The sequence below is a fragment of the Erpetoichthys calabaricus genome, chromosome 5, assembly GCF_900747795.2.
Source record: "Erpetoichthys calabaricus chromosome 5, fErpCal1.3, whole genome shotgun sequence".
In the NCBI taxonomy this organism is placed as follows: domain Eukaryota; kingdom Metazoa; phylum Chordata; class Cladistia; order Polypteriformes; family Polypteridae; genus Erpetoichthys; species Erpetoichthys calabaricus.
In genome coordinates this window covers 13,745,650-13,763,070 of record NC_041398.2, presented here as the reverse complement: position 1 = coordinate 13,763,070, position 17,421 = coordinate 13,745,650, and the positions used below count along the sequence as shown (strand labels likewise).

At 43.1% G+C, this 17,421-nt stretch overlaps 1 protein-coding gene across 2 annotated transcripts in view; it reads left to right on the top strand.

The window, feature by feature from the left end:
• The window catches only part of LOC114641729 (zona pellucida sperm-binding protein 4-like), a 290,625-nt gene that overhangs the window by 23,169 nt on the left and 250,035 nt on the right, over positions 1 to 17,421 (top strand). The window contains exons 1-4 of one of the 2 annotated variants that reach the window (XM_051927498.1): positions 2,109 to 2,306; positions 2,389 to 2,510; positions 2,593 to 2,665; positions 14,274 to 14,432. In XM_051927498.1, the coding sequence (XP_051783458.1) occupies positions 2,153 to 2,306; positions 2,389 to 2,510; positions 2,593 to 2,665; positions 14,274 to 14,432 (508 nt within the window). In that variant the 5' untranslated portion in view covers positions 2,109 to 2,152. Of the gene's footprint in view, positions 1 to 2,108; positions 2,307 to 2,388; positions 2,511 to 2,592; positions 2,666 to 2,738; positions 2,898 to 2,969; positions 3,158 to 14,273; positions 14,433 to 14,965; positions 15,064 to 17,421 lie in introns of those variants that run through there. The other variant, XM_051927497.1, reaches the window with a different exon arrangement.

Here is a 17,421-nt window from a genome sequence, read left to right as displayed (position 1 = left end):
TCCGAAGAGGTAACAAGTGTATTACATGTTAGCCACATGCTAAAGAGATAAAAGTGTCCTCTGAGCTCTATTTATACAATTCGTTGATTAGGTCACTATCCTTTAAAAGGAATTCATTACAAATTCAGACAAATTGTTAACATGATTGGTTACACCCAGTTGCAAACAGGACAAAGCAGATGTTGATACCTTAGATGACCACAATTTGATTGATAGTCCTGTTTCTTTAGGATGTACGTGACTTTTTAAATGTATATTTTTTATTTTAGGAGATGTGTGAACTTTGCCACATACACCTTGTTTATCAATTAGTAAAGAACAATGGCCTCATTAATTTTATGATCCAGCGTTGGTACAGAAACAGGAAGCTTAGTACTATAGAAAAATGGTTATGCCATAAATGTAACATTTCTCTTACAGCAGCGTTTCTCAACCTTTAAGTATTTGCGACCCGAGTTTTCATAACAGTTTTAATTGCGCCCCCCTAACATTTTATTGAAAGGAGCCCACTAATACTAATTTGTTCTTTTTAAATTAATGATATATCATAGATGCACATTTTATTAAACCTACTTAACTTTTATCGACATTTATCTAACTCTATATTTATTTGTCTAGCATCAGATTGTAGTTTAAGTTCATATTTGTTTTCGTCTTAATAGATGCATTTTTCATATTTTTCATTCTTGTTTTCTTCTTTTCACATCTTTGCGACCCCTTTTTGTTACTTCATGCCTCCCTAGGGGGGCCCGCCCCACAGATTGAGAACCACTGTCTTAAGGGTATAAATAAATACATTTTATCATAGTGGATAATAAAATAAGAGCGTCAGCTTTAAGCATAAGCTCAGAAGGATATGAGACTCAGACACATGCCAGGTGCACACACATGGGTTGAAATTAAAAACTCTTACACCTTCCCTTTGCAGATTGGGACGACAGGTCCCGCTTTATATTCAGTTTTGATGACGCCCGTCTCCAAAATGAAAGCAAACATCGGCTTGCAATGCCAGAGCCTGACCAACAGCCAGGAGAAGTTCATCACTACTGTAAAAACATTGAACGCAAGCAACATACGCCAGATTTCTTAGCGTTATACATTAAAAAAACTGTAAACATGTGAACAGAGTAATTTACTTATTTAAAAACACAAATTTTTTACAGTGGAAAATTTTGAAAGCAGCAAAAAAATAATTCTTCTGTAGATATAAGCGAAGAATAAATAAAAAACGTGTTAAAAACGTGACACCTTAAAATGAAATCAATGCCAATCCGCTACATTGCCGTCGATATGTGATTATATTTTTGGTAGAAGAATTCAGGGCCGGCATAATAGGACTTTATAAAGTGGCTGCTTAAAGAGGATTTTAGAAAACGAGCGAAAAAGCACCTCGGATGTTAGCGCTTATCTTATCAGAGCTTCGTTTCCCTAAATCGATGCTCAATATTAGCGATTAACGTGTAACTTTAAAATACACGCAGCTAAGACTAAATGCTAACGAAAAGTGAAAACAGAAAGAGACTATTTGTATTAAAAATAATAATAAAAAAACGTAATAAAGAAATACAGGAGCACATTACAATTTCTTCTCCAAAGCCAATATAAAGAGGAATTTTTATCTTCTGCATCTTAACAACACTGAATTTAAGAAAAAAAACAACAACTTAACTAAATTCAGTTGACATTGATACTACTAGAATTATTATTATTATTATTATTATTATTATTATTATTATTTTTAGCAAAGAGAGATTATTAACACAGAAGAGTGATATGATTTAATACCCTCCACCAAGGCCATTCCCAAACCGTCTATTTTACAAAGCCACTCTTTACAAATACTCGTACTTATCACGTTTCTCGTCTTCTTTTCTTCCTTGATGTTTCCTGATTTCCCTCATTTAATGAACAGACGGGTCCACCTGCAGAGCGGTCACTTCTACACGGTATTCGATTGGACAGATCAGTCCGATGCCGTGACGTGCTGATTGGTCAGTAAAGCCACACGAGCAGATGGAGTGCCGACGATTTCCCGCGCTCTATTTACGAGCCTTCTCACTAACTAGTCACCTGTGCGCGCCGCCGCCAATGATTTAAACCCGCGCGCGCGCTCTCCACTTTATGTCGTGTTCCTGTTTGGTGTATTCACAGCATGGCGCGTTTGGATTGCTGGTGTCTTTTCTGGCTGGTCGTTTTGGTGCAGGGCGCTAATTTTGCCTTTGCTCGGTCAGCGGATGTGATTAAGAAATGCGACGACGACACGATGATTTTGTCATTTGCTGGTTCTCCTCTTGTTTTTCTCCAGAGTGAGTGAGGCGTTCACTCGACCACTGGGACTATTCCGCGCCTTCGTATAAATGTTTTTCTCAAACTTTTTGTATTTTACAGAGACAAGAGGAGGACTTGTAAAGGTGACCAAAGATCTCCCAGGAATTGTCCTCCGTGTCACATCTGGCCGCACGACACTAAATGTCCCCTTTTCTTCATTGTACGCTCACGTGTCTGAGCAGGTGAGTAGCGCCGGCGCTTTAGCAATTTTTAATTAATCTGAGTATCTTGTATTGTGGTGTGCGCTTCTCCTGTTCTCTTTAGGGCTCCCAGTATGTCGTGAATATTGCTGTTGGATCACGATCAAATATGAAAACCTTCACCTGTCCTAAGCCAGGTATAATTTGTTTTCTGGGTTTGCACCCTGGGTGTCTACCGCATCATCTAAATGGTCTTTTTGACAATCACAGCTACCAGATCTGGGAGTGTTGCTGACCGATGCACTGTGGCGGATGGTGAGAAGCTCCCTTGTGGAGGGTCTTCATCCATCACTCAAGCAGACTGTGAAGCCAACAACTGTTGCTACGATTCAAGCAGCAGCACCAGTCCATGCTACTATGCCAATGATGGTGGGTGGTTGGGGGGTGTGAGTGAGCAAAGGTGGCTGTTACTGGATATTCATGCTGGTTTTCTTTGTCCAGTGACTGTGCAGTGCACCCTGGATGGCCAGTTTGTGGTGGTGGTGTCTGAGAATGTGACCCTTCCTCCCCTGGATCTTGGGTCCATCCAGTTGGTGGACAGCAGTTCTGCCAGCTGCAGCCCTGTGACCAGCCTGTCCAGCTTTGTCATGTACCAGTTTCCAGTCGGTGCCTGTGGCAGCACAGTTCAGGTGAGACTCCATCTTACTGATATAGGAATGCTGGCTAGAAGTGGCTTAATGTTTGTCTAGTTGGAAATCTGATTGTATTTAGCATTGTCCTTTGGCTTGATAAGATGTAATGGGAAAAGGTTTTTAATGGTTGATTCCTGGTCTAGAATCCCCTCCTTTGAATATCCCCAAAGTGGAAAATGGAGTGCAAGTGGTGTGGAAAGGTGCTGTTCTTCAACCCCCACACTATTTAGTGGTCCGCAGTGATTGTAATGTCCCTGTTTCAGGTGGTTGGTGGCAATGTGACTTACCAGAACACCATGTTTGCTGACATTAGTGTGAGGAGTGGTCCGGAGGGCTCCATCACCAGGGACAGTGTCTACAAGTAAGGCTTCTGAACCTGCATCCTCTAATCCTAAATGTGCTCTACCTGCTATGATGTGGTGTTTCTCTCCTCAGGTTGTTCTTCCAGTGCACCTACTCGGGAAGCCAGGATGTGCAAGTGGAGGCTGAGGTGTATACTGTGGCACCACCTCTTCCAGTGGTAGAGCAAGGGCCATTTGACCTGGAATTGGTCATTGCAACAGGTACAGTATAGCATTGGGTCCCCATTGTGTGGTGTCTTTGAAGAGTGCCTTTTTGTTAACCTGAGCAAATTTGTAGCTTGGTTGAAAATACTTCGACCATGATGATGCCCCTTCTTTCCATGGCCAGATCCATCCTACGGCTCCTACTATGTGGATGCTGACTTCCCAGTGACCAGAACTCTGAGGGATCCTGTGGCTGTGGAAGTGCACATCGTAAACAGGACTGACCCTAACCTTGTGCTGACTCTTGGGGACTGCTGGGTCACCCCAGGACCTTCTGCTTCCAGCCAGCCCCAGTGGAGCCTTCTCGTGAATGGGTAGGTGTCCCCTGTGTGAGGGTGGGGAGGAGAGGTTGGTTGGTCAGTGCTAACTGGTAGGTCTGCTTGTCCCAGGTGCCCATACACTGGGGACAACTATTTGACCAGCTTGGTGACTGTGGACAGCACATCTGGAGTGGCCTACCCAAGTCATTACAAGAGATTTGTGTTTGAGATGTTTGCTTTTGTGGATCCTGCAGCTCAGCAAGCCTTGGCTGAAAAGGTACGTTCTTCTGTTTAGTGGAAATGTGTTTTGTACTTTTGAGGTTAATATGGTTTTGCCGGAAATATATTGTCTGCTTTAGAGTCTCGGAATCCAGTCCTGATAATTATATCGATGTATAGGACTCCTAGACCTGTTTGGTTTCACCACTGTGTCCTTCCTGTCTCTGTAGATCTTCATCTATTGTGTAGCTGCTGCCTGCTATCCCTCTGAAGCAGACCCCTGTACTCAGACTTGCCCTTCTAGAAGTGAGTAGCTTTTGGAATTTTTTGTGGTGGGTACTGGTGCCTTCCTAATACCTGTTTGCTTTAAACTAAGACCAACCGAGCTAGGTGTCCATGCAGTTTGGTATCCCTATGTTGTGGTAGCTGTTTTGGCAATCTGGCTACTTCACATGGACGGTTTTTGGGTTCGATTTAATCCTACCCTCTTCTAGGATCTGGCAGAGCTGCAGACAAGGTGGCAAAGATTGCTCATGCCAGGAAGAATGTGCTCCTTCACAGTGGTCCTGTAATCTTCGAAGCTGACCAGGTGGAAACTTCAAGGTTGGAGCAGGAAGGTAATGTTCCCTCTTGATCCTGGTTACTACTTTGGTCAAAATGATCTTTGGTGCTAAACCTGATCTGGAGAATTTGGGAGTAAAATGTGCTTTGCTTGCCTTCTCCTCCCACAGCCTCTCTTCCCACTGGATACCTGGTGCTAGGAGGTACAGCTACCCTCATGATGGTGATGCTCATTTTGGCAGTACTCGCTGTAAGAAGGCTGAACTGGTAAAAAGTGAATCTGAAATGTTAATAAAAGTTTTATTTCGATTTACATGACTGGTCATCTTTGTACTCCTTTGGCTCTAATAGAACTTGACCTACAGTGATCTCGCAGTGTGCTTTTACACACGGATATTCTGGGTTCCCTATCACAACATGCTAAGATTCCCACATGTTGTAGAATTGGATGGTGGGGGTGGTATTTCACTCCCTCCCCCTCAATTTTAATGGTTTCAAACAAATTGAAGGATTTTTCCAAATGCAGAGTTGAGCATAAAATCTCCCGAGTTATAAAGAATTCAGCCAAAGACAATGGAAACTTAAACGGAGTTATTGGCTAAGCTCTTCACTTACAACATATCCACTCTGCTATACAGTGGGGTACCTACTTTTTCTCTGCCATTCCACTTTACATTCTTTATTTGTAGATTTGAGTTAATACCAATGGCTCAACTTTAATGAGAAGAGCTTCACTGAAGTTCTAATTACTGAAATGACACTTTCAATGTGTCTCCCATCCCCAGGGAGCTTCTGCAACATGCAAATGGATCCTCCATCAGCTTTTTGCATAACGGTCCTGTGTTGTGGTCCAGTTGACCTCTGCTTCAGTCTCATCATGGGTAGCTAAGTCCGTCGGTTCGATGGCAAGCATGAGAGTGGAGGCCTTCACGTGTTTGAAGAACCCTTGCAGATTCTTTAGGGGTTTTTCAACAAAGCTAAATATCACAATTGGATAAAGATCAGTCACAACAAAGTGCAGTAGAAAACTGCATTCACAAAGTTAAATAGAATAAATGGACGAGGACCTTCAGCAGAATGAAATAAACTGACTATTCTGTGGACATGAGCCTGAAATAGTAAGCACCGCTACACTTGCGCTCTTGATTTCTTGCTTTGACCTCACTTAACCATACAACTTATTTCGGTATATCCCAAAATCACACAGTGCTGCAACAGGCTTTCAGGCCCTGCCTCTTGACTGCCTTCCCCTTACAACCCCATTTCTCTTTTTCTTCCCTCCCCTGTCTTGATTCTCTAAAGACAAGAAATCCCTTGGAGGTGGTGGAAAATCCTCGGGGAAAGGCAGTTCAAAGAAAACCCTTTCCAGGTAGGTTGTGTGGCAAAAGAAAGGGGACTATACACAAAACCGAACAAATCCTCAATACAGTAATTTTTTGTGTATGGACCAGAATTTAACAGAATGCATGATTTGGATTTTAGAGTCCTGGAGACTTCAGCTGTCCCCCATTTGGCAATTCCACAGCTGAACATTGCTTGGCCAACCAATCTGGAGAAGGGATCCCTCTACCCCACAATTCCTGCAATCCTCCATCAGGGATGACTTAACCTTAGGCAGGCAAAACAACTTGGCAGGTGGGCTGTGGCACCTTTGAGTACTGAGAAGAGAAATGGGTGAGGGTTAGTATCAAATTCTATCTCGTTATGTTTTAGTGCTAATGACTGTCTGTACAGTTAATCAGCAGCTCTAGACAGGGTGTGCTAAACAGAAGTAGAGTCTTCAGCTGGGATTTAAAAGCCGAGACCAAAGGGGCATCTCTTATAGTAGCAGGCAGACCACTCCACAGACTGGGAGGCCCTGCAACTAAAAGCTCAACCTCCCACTGTTATTAATCCTTGGAATCCTAAGCAGACTGGCATCGTGATCTTAATGTGCACTCTGGTTTGTAAGTCATGAGTTCAGACTTGTTTGGACCTCGGCCATTTAAGGCTTTACATGTTAAAAGGATTTTGAACTATGCCCTAAACTTAACCGGGAGCCAGTGTAAGAATTTAAGAACTGGAGTTATGGGTTCATATTTTCTTGTTCTTGTAATTATTCTTGCAGCTGTATTTTGGATTAACTGGAGGCTGAATAAAGAACAGTTTGATCATCCAGTGAATACTGCATTGCAGTATTTAATCCTACTAGAAATAAATGCAGGAATTAATTTCTCAGAATCCAACTTACTTAGAAAACACCTTAATCTGGTAATTTAGATAACACCTTAACATTTTTAGGATGGAAGAAACATGATTTAGACCAGGGGTCGCCCTGCCCCATCCTGGAGGACCACCGTGGCTGAAGGTTTTCATTCTAACCCTTTGTTTTTTTTAATGAGTGCCCTGCTTGTGCTGCTAATTAACTTCTATGGACTAATTTTAATTGACTTGCTCTTGATGACTCAGAACCCCTTGTTTTTTTTTTAATTAGTTTTAATTGAATTGCTTATTTAAGATTTGTTCCCCTGAATTTCTTCATCATTACTCTTAACTGCTTCATTTTTTTCCTTAAGTGGCACCCAAAAAGACATGAAATGTGAAGTGAGGGAGCCAAGAGAAGATCAACTAACACAGGGCCTCAAACTCCAACCATTTTCACTCCAACCAGTGACTTAATAAGGTCCCAATGCTTATTGTTAATTAAACCCGTTCTTTAATTTCGTGGCTTCTTGCTGCTCTCCTGGTGCATTAGCAGACATTTCTTAAAATGTTGATGATCTCATTCTAAGAGCACTGGTCAAATGTTTTGGGGACCTGAGCAGATTGACATTCCTGAGACATTCATCGTTCTTTATTTTCAGATATTGTATGATGGACACCAGTTGTTTTGGCTCATTTTGTATCTCATAACTGTTTGGCTGATAATTAAGGAAAAAAACAATTAATGGGTTCTGAGTCTTCAAGAGCAATTCAATTAAAATTAGTTCAAAAGAAGTGAATGTGCAGCAAAAACAGGTCACTCATTAAGAAAAGGGTTAGAATGAAAAATGTGCAGCCATTGTGGTCCTCCAGGACTGGAGTTGGAGACCCCTGATTTAGACAACTTTGTAATGTGCTCTTTAAATGACATGCTAGAATCAAAGATAACTCCTAGATTGAGAGCTGATTCTGTAAAATTAATGGTGATTCCAAATGATGACAAAATATTGTTGAGATCAGCGTCATTCCCTCCAATAATTAACATCTCTGTTTTATCTGTGTTTAAAGATAGGTAGGTCTCATCCATCCAGTCCTTTAATTTACTAACACAAGTAACTAAAGACAGCATCGGAAAAACTTTATTTGGTCTTAACCCTTTAACCGCCAACTCCCTAAATATTCCCCATGCCAGGCGAAATCTGAACAATTTTCGTTTTTTTACTTTTTTACATTTTTTACATTTATTCAAGCAGTATTGACCACTAAATGTTGTGCAAGTTGCCAGTGTATACACGAAATCTATAAATGTAACCTGAATTCTCAGCTAAGCAAAACATCTTGATACCAAACCGTGCCCTTTTCAATGGTAGATACTGTCGAAACTGTAAGCGGCCCTTCCACGACAATAAACTTTCATCAACTGCAACTGACGGTCCTGGCATGTAGGGCAACTGAAATGCTTCAAATAAATGATCAATCAAAGGATGTAGCTTGATCAAGTGGTCGCGGTTTGGATCTTTCTTATCTGGCTCGTTTCTGTTGTCATTCAAATGAAAGAATTTCAGCAGCAAAGAGAATCGGTTACGTGTCATGACAGCTGCAAAAATAGGTGTTGCATACATAGGATCTGTAGACCAGTACATCTCAATATCTGGTTTTCTGATTATTCCCATCAACATCAAAATCCCAATGAATTTTTTCATTTCGTTTTCATCAGTGTCAAACCAAGCACGAACACGGGAATGTGGAGGTAAATTGGGATTTTTCTCAATAAACTGTGCTGCATACAGATTTGTCTGATGAACAAAATGTCTGATCAAATCAGGTGACACAAACAGCTCATAAAACTGCTCAGCAGTGTAATTGTTTACATCAACAATAAAGCCACACGTTCCCTCAAACGAATGCAGAAAAGGTAGTTCACCACGGGCAGCAGCCCAGCTGAGATGCTGGGGATACACCCACTCAGCGCCGTCATCCGATGCGTCTTCATTCACAGTATCATGCAGCGCACGTTGCTGCTCATCACTGTCGCTAAAATCTTCTTCAGAACTGCTACAATAATGATCAGAACTGTCCAAAATCACCTGCTAAGCCTCACTTGAAGTCAGTTTACGTTTCTCCATATTCACAGCTGTTACATGCGAATCACGTCACATGACCGGCCAAAACAACCACAGACTTGTCGAAATACAACGTAGTAATAATACCCACGCCAACCCGTCAGTTATACTACTTGCCAGGCATTCATATAACCACAGGCAAATGTGCCGGATAATTCCGGCAGTATGGCGTTAGCAATAAAACAACGGTGCCGGATATATCCGGCAGAGGGCGGTGAAGGGGTTAAAGAAAGGTAGAACTGGGTGTCAACTGTGTATGAGTGAAAATTAAAATGTTTTCTAATGAGAGAAGCATGTAAAGTGAAAACCGTAAAGGTCCCAGTACTGAGCCCTGCGGGACACCATATTGAACTTCTGTGTATAATGATACAGTCCTGTCAGCACATTTCTGCACATACTGGAATTGATTTAATAAATAAGAACTAAACCAGGTCAGGATGGTAGTGCCAGCCTGAACCTGTGTTGCCAGTGCCAGTCACTATTCCAAAATCACTCGATTAGCTTATTGTTGCACACCTCAAAAGCACAACTGAAAGAGTTTCAACAGTTTTGGAAAACATGCTACTGCACTGTGACGTAGTTTTGTGTAGAGCTCTGCATGAGCTGAAGTGTCTGTCGTATTCAGCTGAACATGCTGTAATTACGTAGAGTCGTCTAGCGATGTCTGGTAACACCGGAAGCGTCTTGCAGCAAAGACGCCGCCACTGCAGTGACTCAAAGTGATCAGACGCAGAAGCTGCAGATTGAGGGCCCCTAAACTGTGGAGTGGTCTGCCTGCTACTATAAGAGATGCCCCTTTGGTCTCAGCTTTTAAATCCCGGCTGAAGACGCACTACTTCAGTTTAGCACACCCTGACTAGAGCTGCTGATTAACTGTACAGACTGAATCTCTGTTGTCAGTCATTAGCACTAAAACATAAGTAACATGAGAGTTAGAATTTGTTACTAACCCTCACCTATTCTGTTTTACTTCTCGGTACTCAAATGTGGCACTTGGTGCCCACTTCCTACCTGCCAAGTTGTTTAGCCTGCCGCTCTGATGGAGGATCGTAGGAATTGTTGGGTAGAGGGGTCCTTTCATTGGATTGGCTGGCCCAGCACTGACTCAGCTGTGGAATGGCCAATAGGGGGAGGCAGCTTGAAGGCTGAGGTCTGCAGGACTCTAAACAAATCCAAATCATATTATCTTGAATTCTGCTCTGTACTTGTAATCTTTTTATTTCACTATTGTATTGTATTGAGGATAAGTTTGTGCTCCGTTCGGTGTATTTTATTGTATTGACCCCCTGTTTTTGACACACACTGCACACCCAACCTACCTGCAAAGGGGTCTCTCTTCAGATTGCCTTTCCGGAAGTTTCTTCCATTTTTTTCCCTCAATTTTTTTTTTTTTTGGGAGGTAATCCATGTCTTCTAAGAGAGTCTGGGCATGGCCTGCTATAGCCCGTTGTGGCACTCCCAGTGTGGTTTAGGGCTATACACAAATAAACTGTATTGTACTGTACTGAGGTGGATTTGCTTCTCTCTTGTAATCTCTCATTTCATCGTTGACTCTCTGCGCGCCTGGATACCCGACTCACATTACTGGTACTTGTCTTAGCACTTCTGCACCATACGAATGCATCGGCCTTCAGCTTCTTGTTAAACGGTTCCAGAGTTGTGCTCAAGTTGACATCTGAAACATCTGCTGCTTCAATCCCATCATCGGCAGCTGAGTCAATCGGATCAATGGCTAGCAAGAGAAGGGAGGCCTTCACTCGTTTGAAGAACCCTTGCAGATTCTATAGGTTTTTCACAAAGCTTTTTACAAGGTGGGAATATTGGCATATTCAAGAAAATTTGATAACAGAGGAAAATTTGTCATGAAGGACCCCATGTCCTTTAAAACATCAATTCCAGAAATCAAGTGCTCCTTTACTCTGTTCCTGAGCAGGGGAATCAGCGTGTCACGACTCTTCAAAAATGGATGAAAACGTGTCACTCAAGCTACACCAGGACCTCATTTCCCCCTCATGTTTAAGACCCTTGGCAGGTTGGACTTTATGTCCGACACCTGCTTTGCATATCTGACCAGTCCATTGGGAATATCTGTCCAGTTGGCATAGTCATAGTTCATGGACATGGCTTTTGTCCAGGCAGTGTCAATGGAAGTCATCGTATGTAAACTTAGAAATCAACTTAATTGATCGGTCAGTCATCTTAGAGATAAGTAAGTACAGTAGGCATAATATTTCTGCAGCTCTTTTCATTTTATTACATTACAGTGACATGGGATGATACAACTTTGAAATTTTAATACGAGGCTGAAATTACAAACCGCTACTGGCAAATATTAACGTGAGTCAGTAGGTCATGGACGCTGTCCCATTACCCACATGATCCATCCAATATTGTTGACCCAATTGACCCATGACCTGTTGACCCATTGTCAGCTCCGCCAGCTGTGGAGGTCACATGCCTCATTTGGGACTCTGTGAGCAACACAAAGTTAAACCAGCAGGCCTCAAGGATTCTCTGAAGAGACACCCATGAAGGAGTCCAGTCTTCATTTCAGGTCACTGGATAGCGTCCATGTCTAACAAACAGGAAGCACCAGGACTCTGAATACTTGGACCTTTGTCCTGCATGTTGCAGAGATATCGGGAGCACCACACACCCCTTTAAAGTGACCTCATGACCCTCCATACTCTCCCAGTCCATCTGCTGCCTTCACAGAAAGAGTCACCAGAATGTCACTGCCAAGTAAACCTCTTGACGAGGTCGACTTTCTCTCTGCAGACAGTCACACTGCTGATGGCCATGCCCAAGAGGTCATTAAGGGACTGGCTCTTTCGTTTTTATCAGGACACTTGCAAACTCAGACACTCAGACTCCTCACTCAGTCTCTCAAGAGCCCCAATCAGAACCTCCATTGCCTCCACGAAGATCAGCATCATTGGCAACGTCAAGATGATTGAATCTCTCTTCACCAACAGATGCCCCACAGCTGCTGGACCCCACATCCCTGCCAGCATTGGAGATTAGAAGCAGAACACACCACTGAAAAACCCCAGAATCAAATCGGAAAAACACAGAGGGTCTGCCTCCTTTCTGCACAGCACTCACAATACCAGTGTACAGGCCAGCCATGAACTCCAGCAACCATGAGGGGATCCCACGAAGGCACAGGATGTCCTACAGGGCAGCTCGATCAACTGAGTCAAACGCTTTACAAAAGCACACCTTAAGAAACCTTAGTGCAAGTATGCAGTCGATGGTAGACTTCTTAGGTGTAAAACCAGACTGCTCTGGTCACTGGTAGGTGAGCAAGTGATCACGTATCCTACAAACGATGACACTAACAAGGACCTTACCTGGCACTGAGAGCAGTGTTATCCTGGAGATCACCCTTCCCATTGCAGATAGCGATGACAGGCCCCGCTTTATAGTCAGTTGGGATGACGCCCGTCTCCAAAATGAAAGCAAACATCGGCTTGCAATGCCAGAGCCTGACCAGCAGCCTGGAGAAGTTCATCACTACTGTAAAAACATTGAACGCAAGCAACATATGCCAGACTTCTTAGTATTATACATTAAAAAACTGTAAACATGTGAACAGAGTAATTTAGTTAATTAAAAATACAGCAAATTTTACAGTAAAAAAATCTGAAAGCATCAAAAAGATAATCCTTCTGTAGATAGGCATAGAAGAAATAAAAAACGTGTTAGAAAGGCATATGAATATAAAGAGTCACATTACAGTGAAATCAATGTCAATCCGCTACATTGCCGTCGATATGCGATTATATTTTTGTAGAAGAATTCAGGGCCGGGTTAATAGGACTTTATAAAGTGTCTGCATAAACAGGATTTTAGAAAACGAACGAAAAAGCACTTTGGTATAGCTGCGTGTATTTTAAAGTTACGCGTTAATCGTTAATATTGAGCATCGATTTAGTGAAACGAAGCTCTGATAAGATAAGCGCTAAGAATAAATGCTAACAAAAACTGAAAACAGAAAGAAACTTTTTATTAAAAATAATAATAAAAATCCTAATGAAGAAATACAGGAGCACATGTTTCTTCCCCAAAGCCAATCAAAGGAGGAATTTTGTCTTCTGCATCTTAACAACACTGAATTTAAGAAAAAAACAATAAATAAACTAAATTCAGTTGACATCGAAAATACAAGAATTACTATTATTATTATTATTATTATTATTATTATTACAGCAAAGAGAGATTATTAACACAGAAGACCGATGTGATTTAAGACCCTCCAACAAGACGCCGGATCATTCCCACACCGTCTATTTTACAAAGCCACTGTTTAGAAATACTCGTACTTGTCACGTTTCTCGTCTTCTTTTCTTCCTTGATGTTTCCTGATTTCCCTCATTAAATGAACAGACAGGTCCACCTGCAGAGCGGTCACTTCTACACGGTATGCGATTGGACGGATCAGTCCGATGCCGTAACGTGCTGATTGGTCAGTAAAGCCACACGAGCAGATTGAGTGCCGCCGATTTCCCGCACTCAATTTTCAAGCCTTCTCAGTAACGAGTTCACGTGTGCGCGCCGCCGCCAATGATTTAAACCCGCGCGAGCGCTCTCCACTTTATGTCGTGTTCCTGTTTGATGTATTCACAGCATGGCGCGTTTGGATTTCTGGTGTTTTTTCTGGTTGGTCGTTTTGGTGCAGGGCGCTAATTTTGCCTTTGCTCGGTCAGCGGACGTGATTAAGAAATGCGACGACGACGACACGATGATTTTGTCATTTGCTGGTTCTCCGCTTGTTTTTCTCCAGAGTGAGTGACGTGTTCCCTCGGACTTTTCCGCGCCTTCGTGTAAATGTTGTCCTCTTAAACTTTTTGTATTTTATAGAGACAAGAGGAGGACTTGTGAAGGTGACCAAAGACCTCCCAGGAATTGTCCTCCTTGTAACATCTGGCCGCACCAAAGGTCCCCTTTTCTTCGTACGCTCACGTGTCTGAGCAGGTGAGTAGCGCCAGCGCTTTAGCAGTTTTTAATTAATCTGAGTATCTTGTGTTGTGCTCTGAGCCTCTCCTGTTCTCTTTAGGGATCCCAGTATGTCGTGACTATTGCTGTTGGATCACGATCAAATATGAAAACCTTCACCTGTCCTAAGCCAGGTATGATTTCTCTTGTGGGTGGACACCCTGAGGGGTTCTCATCTTCTAAAAGGGCTTTTTGACCATCGCAGCTCGCCGATCTGGGAGTGTTGCTGACAGGTGCACCGTGGCAGAGGGTGAGAAGCTCCCTTGTGGAGGGTCTTCATCCATCACTCAAGCAGACTGTGAAGCCAACAACTGTTGCTACGATTCAAGCAGCAGCACCAGTCCATGCTACTATGCCAATGATGGTGAGCGGTTTGGGGGGGTTTGAGTGAGCAAAGGTGGCTGCTACTGGATATTCATGTTGGTTTTTCTTTGTCCAGTGACTGTGCAGTGCACCCTGGATGGCCAGTTTGTGGTGGTGGTGTCCGAGAATGTGACCCTTCCTCCCCTGGATCTTGGGTCCCTGCTGTTGGTGGACAGTAGTTCCCCCAGCTGCAGCCCTGTGACCAGCCTGTCCAGCTTTGTCATGTACCAGTTTCCAGTCGGTGCCTGTGGCAGCACAGTTCAGGTGAGACTCCATCTTAGTGATGTAGGAATGTTGGCTAGAAGTGGCTTAGTGTTTGTCTAGTTGGAAATCCAATTGTATTTAGCATTGTCCTTTGGCTTGATAAGATGTAATTCGCAAAGGTTTTTATGGTTGATTCCTGGTCTAGAATCCCCTCCTTTGGGGATATTCAAAGTGGAAAATGGAGTGCAAGTGGTGTGGAAAGGTGTTGAACCTCCCCCTCCCCAACACAGTATTTAGTGGTCCGCAGTGATTGTAATGTCCCTATTTCAGATGGTTGGTGGCAATGTGACTTACCAGAACACCATGTCTGCTGCCGTCACTGTGAGGAGTGGTCCAGAGGGCTCCATCAGCAGGGACAGTGTCTACAAGTAAGGCTTCTGAACCTGCTTCCTCTAACCCTAAATGTGCTCTACCTGCTATGATGTGGTGTTTCTCTCCTCAGGTTGTTCTTCCAGTGCACCTACTCGGGAAGCCAGGATGTGCAAGTGGAGGCTGAGGTGTATACTGTGGCACCACCTCTTCCAGTAGTAGAGCAAGGGCCATTTGACCTGGAGTTGGTCATTGCTACAGGTACAGTATGGAGTGGGGGTCCCCATTGTGTGGTGTTCTCTTTGAAGAGTGCCTTTTTGTTAACGTGAGCAGATTTGTAGCATAGTTGAAAATCTTTTGACCATGATGATGCCCCTTCTCTCCATGTCCAGATCCCTCCTATGGCTCCTACTATGTGGATGCTGACTACCCAGTGACCAAAACTCTGAGGGATCCTGTGGGTGTGGAAGTGCACATCGTGAACAGGACTGACCCGAACCTTGTTCTGACTCTTGGGGACTGCTGGGTCACCCCAGGACCTTCTGCTTCTAGCCAGCCCCAGTGGAGCCTTCTGGTTAATGGGTAGGTGCTCCTCCTCATGTGAGGGTGGTGTTGGGATAGTTTTGGCTGCTCAGTGGTAACTATGGGGTCTGCTTGTCCCAGGTGCCCATACACGGGGGACAACTATTTGACCAGCTTGGTGACTGTGGACAGCACATCTGGAGTGGCCTACCCAAGTCATTACAAGAGATTTGTGTTTGAGATGTTTGCTTTTGTGGATCCTGTTGCTCAGCAAGCCCTGGCTGAAAAGGTGGGTTCTATTTAGTGGAAATGTTTTGTGCTTTTGAGGTTAATATGGTTTTACCCAAAATATTCTCTGGTTTGGAGTGTCTCAGAATCCAGTCATGAGAATTATGTAGATGTTTGGGACACCTAGACCTGTTTGGTTTCTCCACTGTCCTTATTTTCTCTGTAGATCTTCATCTACTGTGTTGCTGCTGCCTGCTATCCATCTGCCACAGACCCCTGTACTCAGACTTGCCCTTCTAGGAGTGAGTAGCTTTTGGCCACTTTGGTTTTTTGTTTATTGGTTTTCTAGTGCCTTCCTAATATTTGAATACCTGTTTTTGAGTGCTTTAAACAAAGACCAACAGAGCTAGAGGTGTTTGCTATTTGTGGTAGCTTATTGTATTGGCAATCTGGCTACTTCTCCTGGATGGTTTTAATGGGTTTGATTTAATCCTACCCCTTTGCTTTCAGGATCTAGCAGAGCTGCAGACAAGGTGGCAAAGATTGCTCTTGTCAGGAAGAATGTGCTCCTTCACAGTGGTCCTGTAATCCTGGAGGCTGACCAGGTGAAAACTTCTAGACTGGAGCAGGAAGGTAATGTTCCATCTTGATTCTGGATTTGGCCAGGTTACTACTTGGGTCAAAATGATCCTTCGTGCTAAAGATGATCTGGAGAATATGGGAGTAAGTGTCCTTTGCCTGCCTTGTTCTCCCACAGCTTCTGTCCCCACTGGATACCTGGTGCTAGGAGCTGCAGCTACCCTCGTGATGGTGGTGCTCATTTTGGCTGTACTTGCTGCAAGAAGGTTATACTGGCAAAAAGTGAATCTGAAATGTTAATAAAATTGTTTTGATTTCATGACTGGTCATCTTTGTACTCATTTTGTCCACATGTTGTAGGAATCATGGGTGTGTGGGGTGGTATTCCCTTACCTCAATTTTAATGGTTTCAACCAAACTGAACTTCTCGCAGTAATCTTTACTGCAAGATGGTACTGGATAATTCCCTGGAGGTGGGTGGATTTTGCAGATCTAGTGACTTTTAATACCACAGCAAACACTTGCCACCCAAATTTTTTGTTTAAAATGGCAGTTGGTTGCCATTCAATACAAACTTCTAGTGGTTTCTCTGAAATGGGGCAAAGCTTTGCTTACCTGTCCTGTGTGGTATTGTTAGACTTCATCATTCCTTCATTGTAATTGCCCACAGGGTAAGTCCTAGGGGATTAACTAGTTTCTAGGGATTTCTCCTCATTTATTGTAGAAAATTCTTCTCTTAACCTCCATTCCAGTTTGCAGTTTCTCACATGCTATGCACTTCTGTGCTGTAATCTTGGAGGCTTACTTTAGATGTGGCCGTTCTTATAGGTAGCACTTCTTTCACTACCTGTCTGGTTTCTTGAATTGTACATTCCTGCTACCTTTTAAAAATATTCATTTTAAAGGGGTGTGACCATGAACGTGTCCAGTTGGTTTAATCACTGTAGCCATCCCACCCAGGGCTGGGTCTTTCTGTCCTGAATTTTAGGTGTCCCTGCTGTGCACTCAGTAGTTCACTGTCTGGTTATAGTGAAGTGGGAAAAGGTATAAGAACTAAAAATATGGCATCTTTTGACAAGTCGATTTTA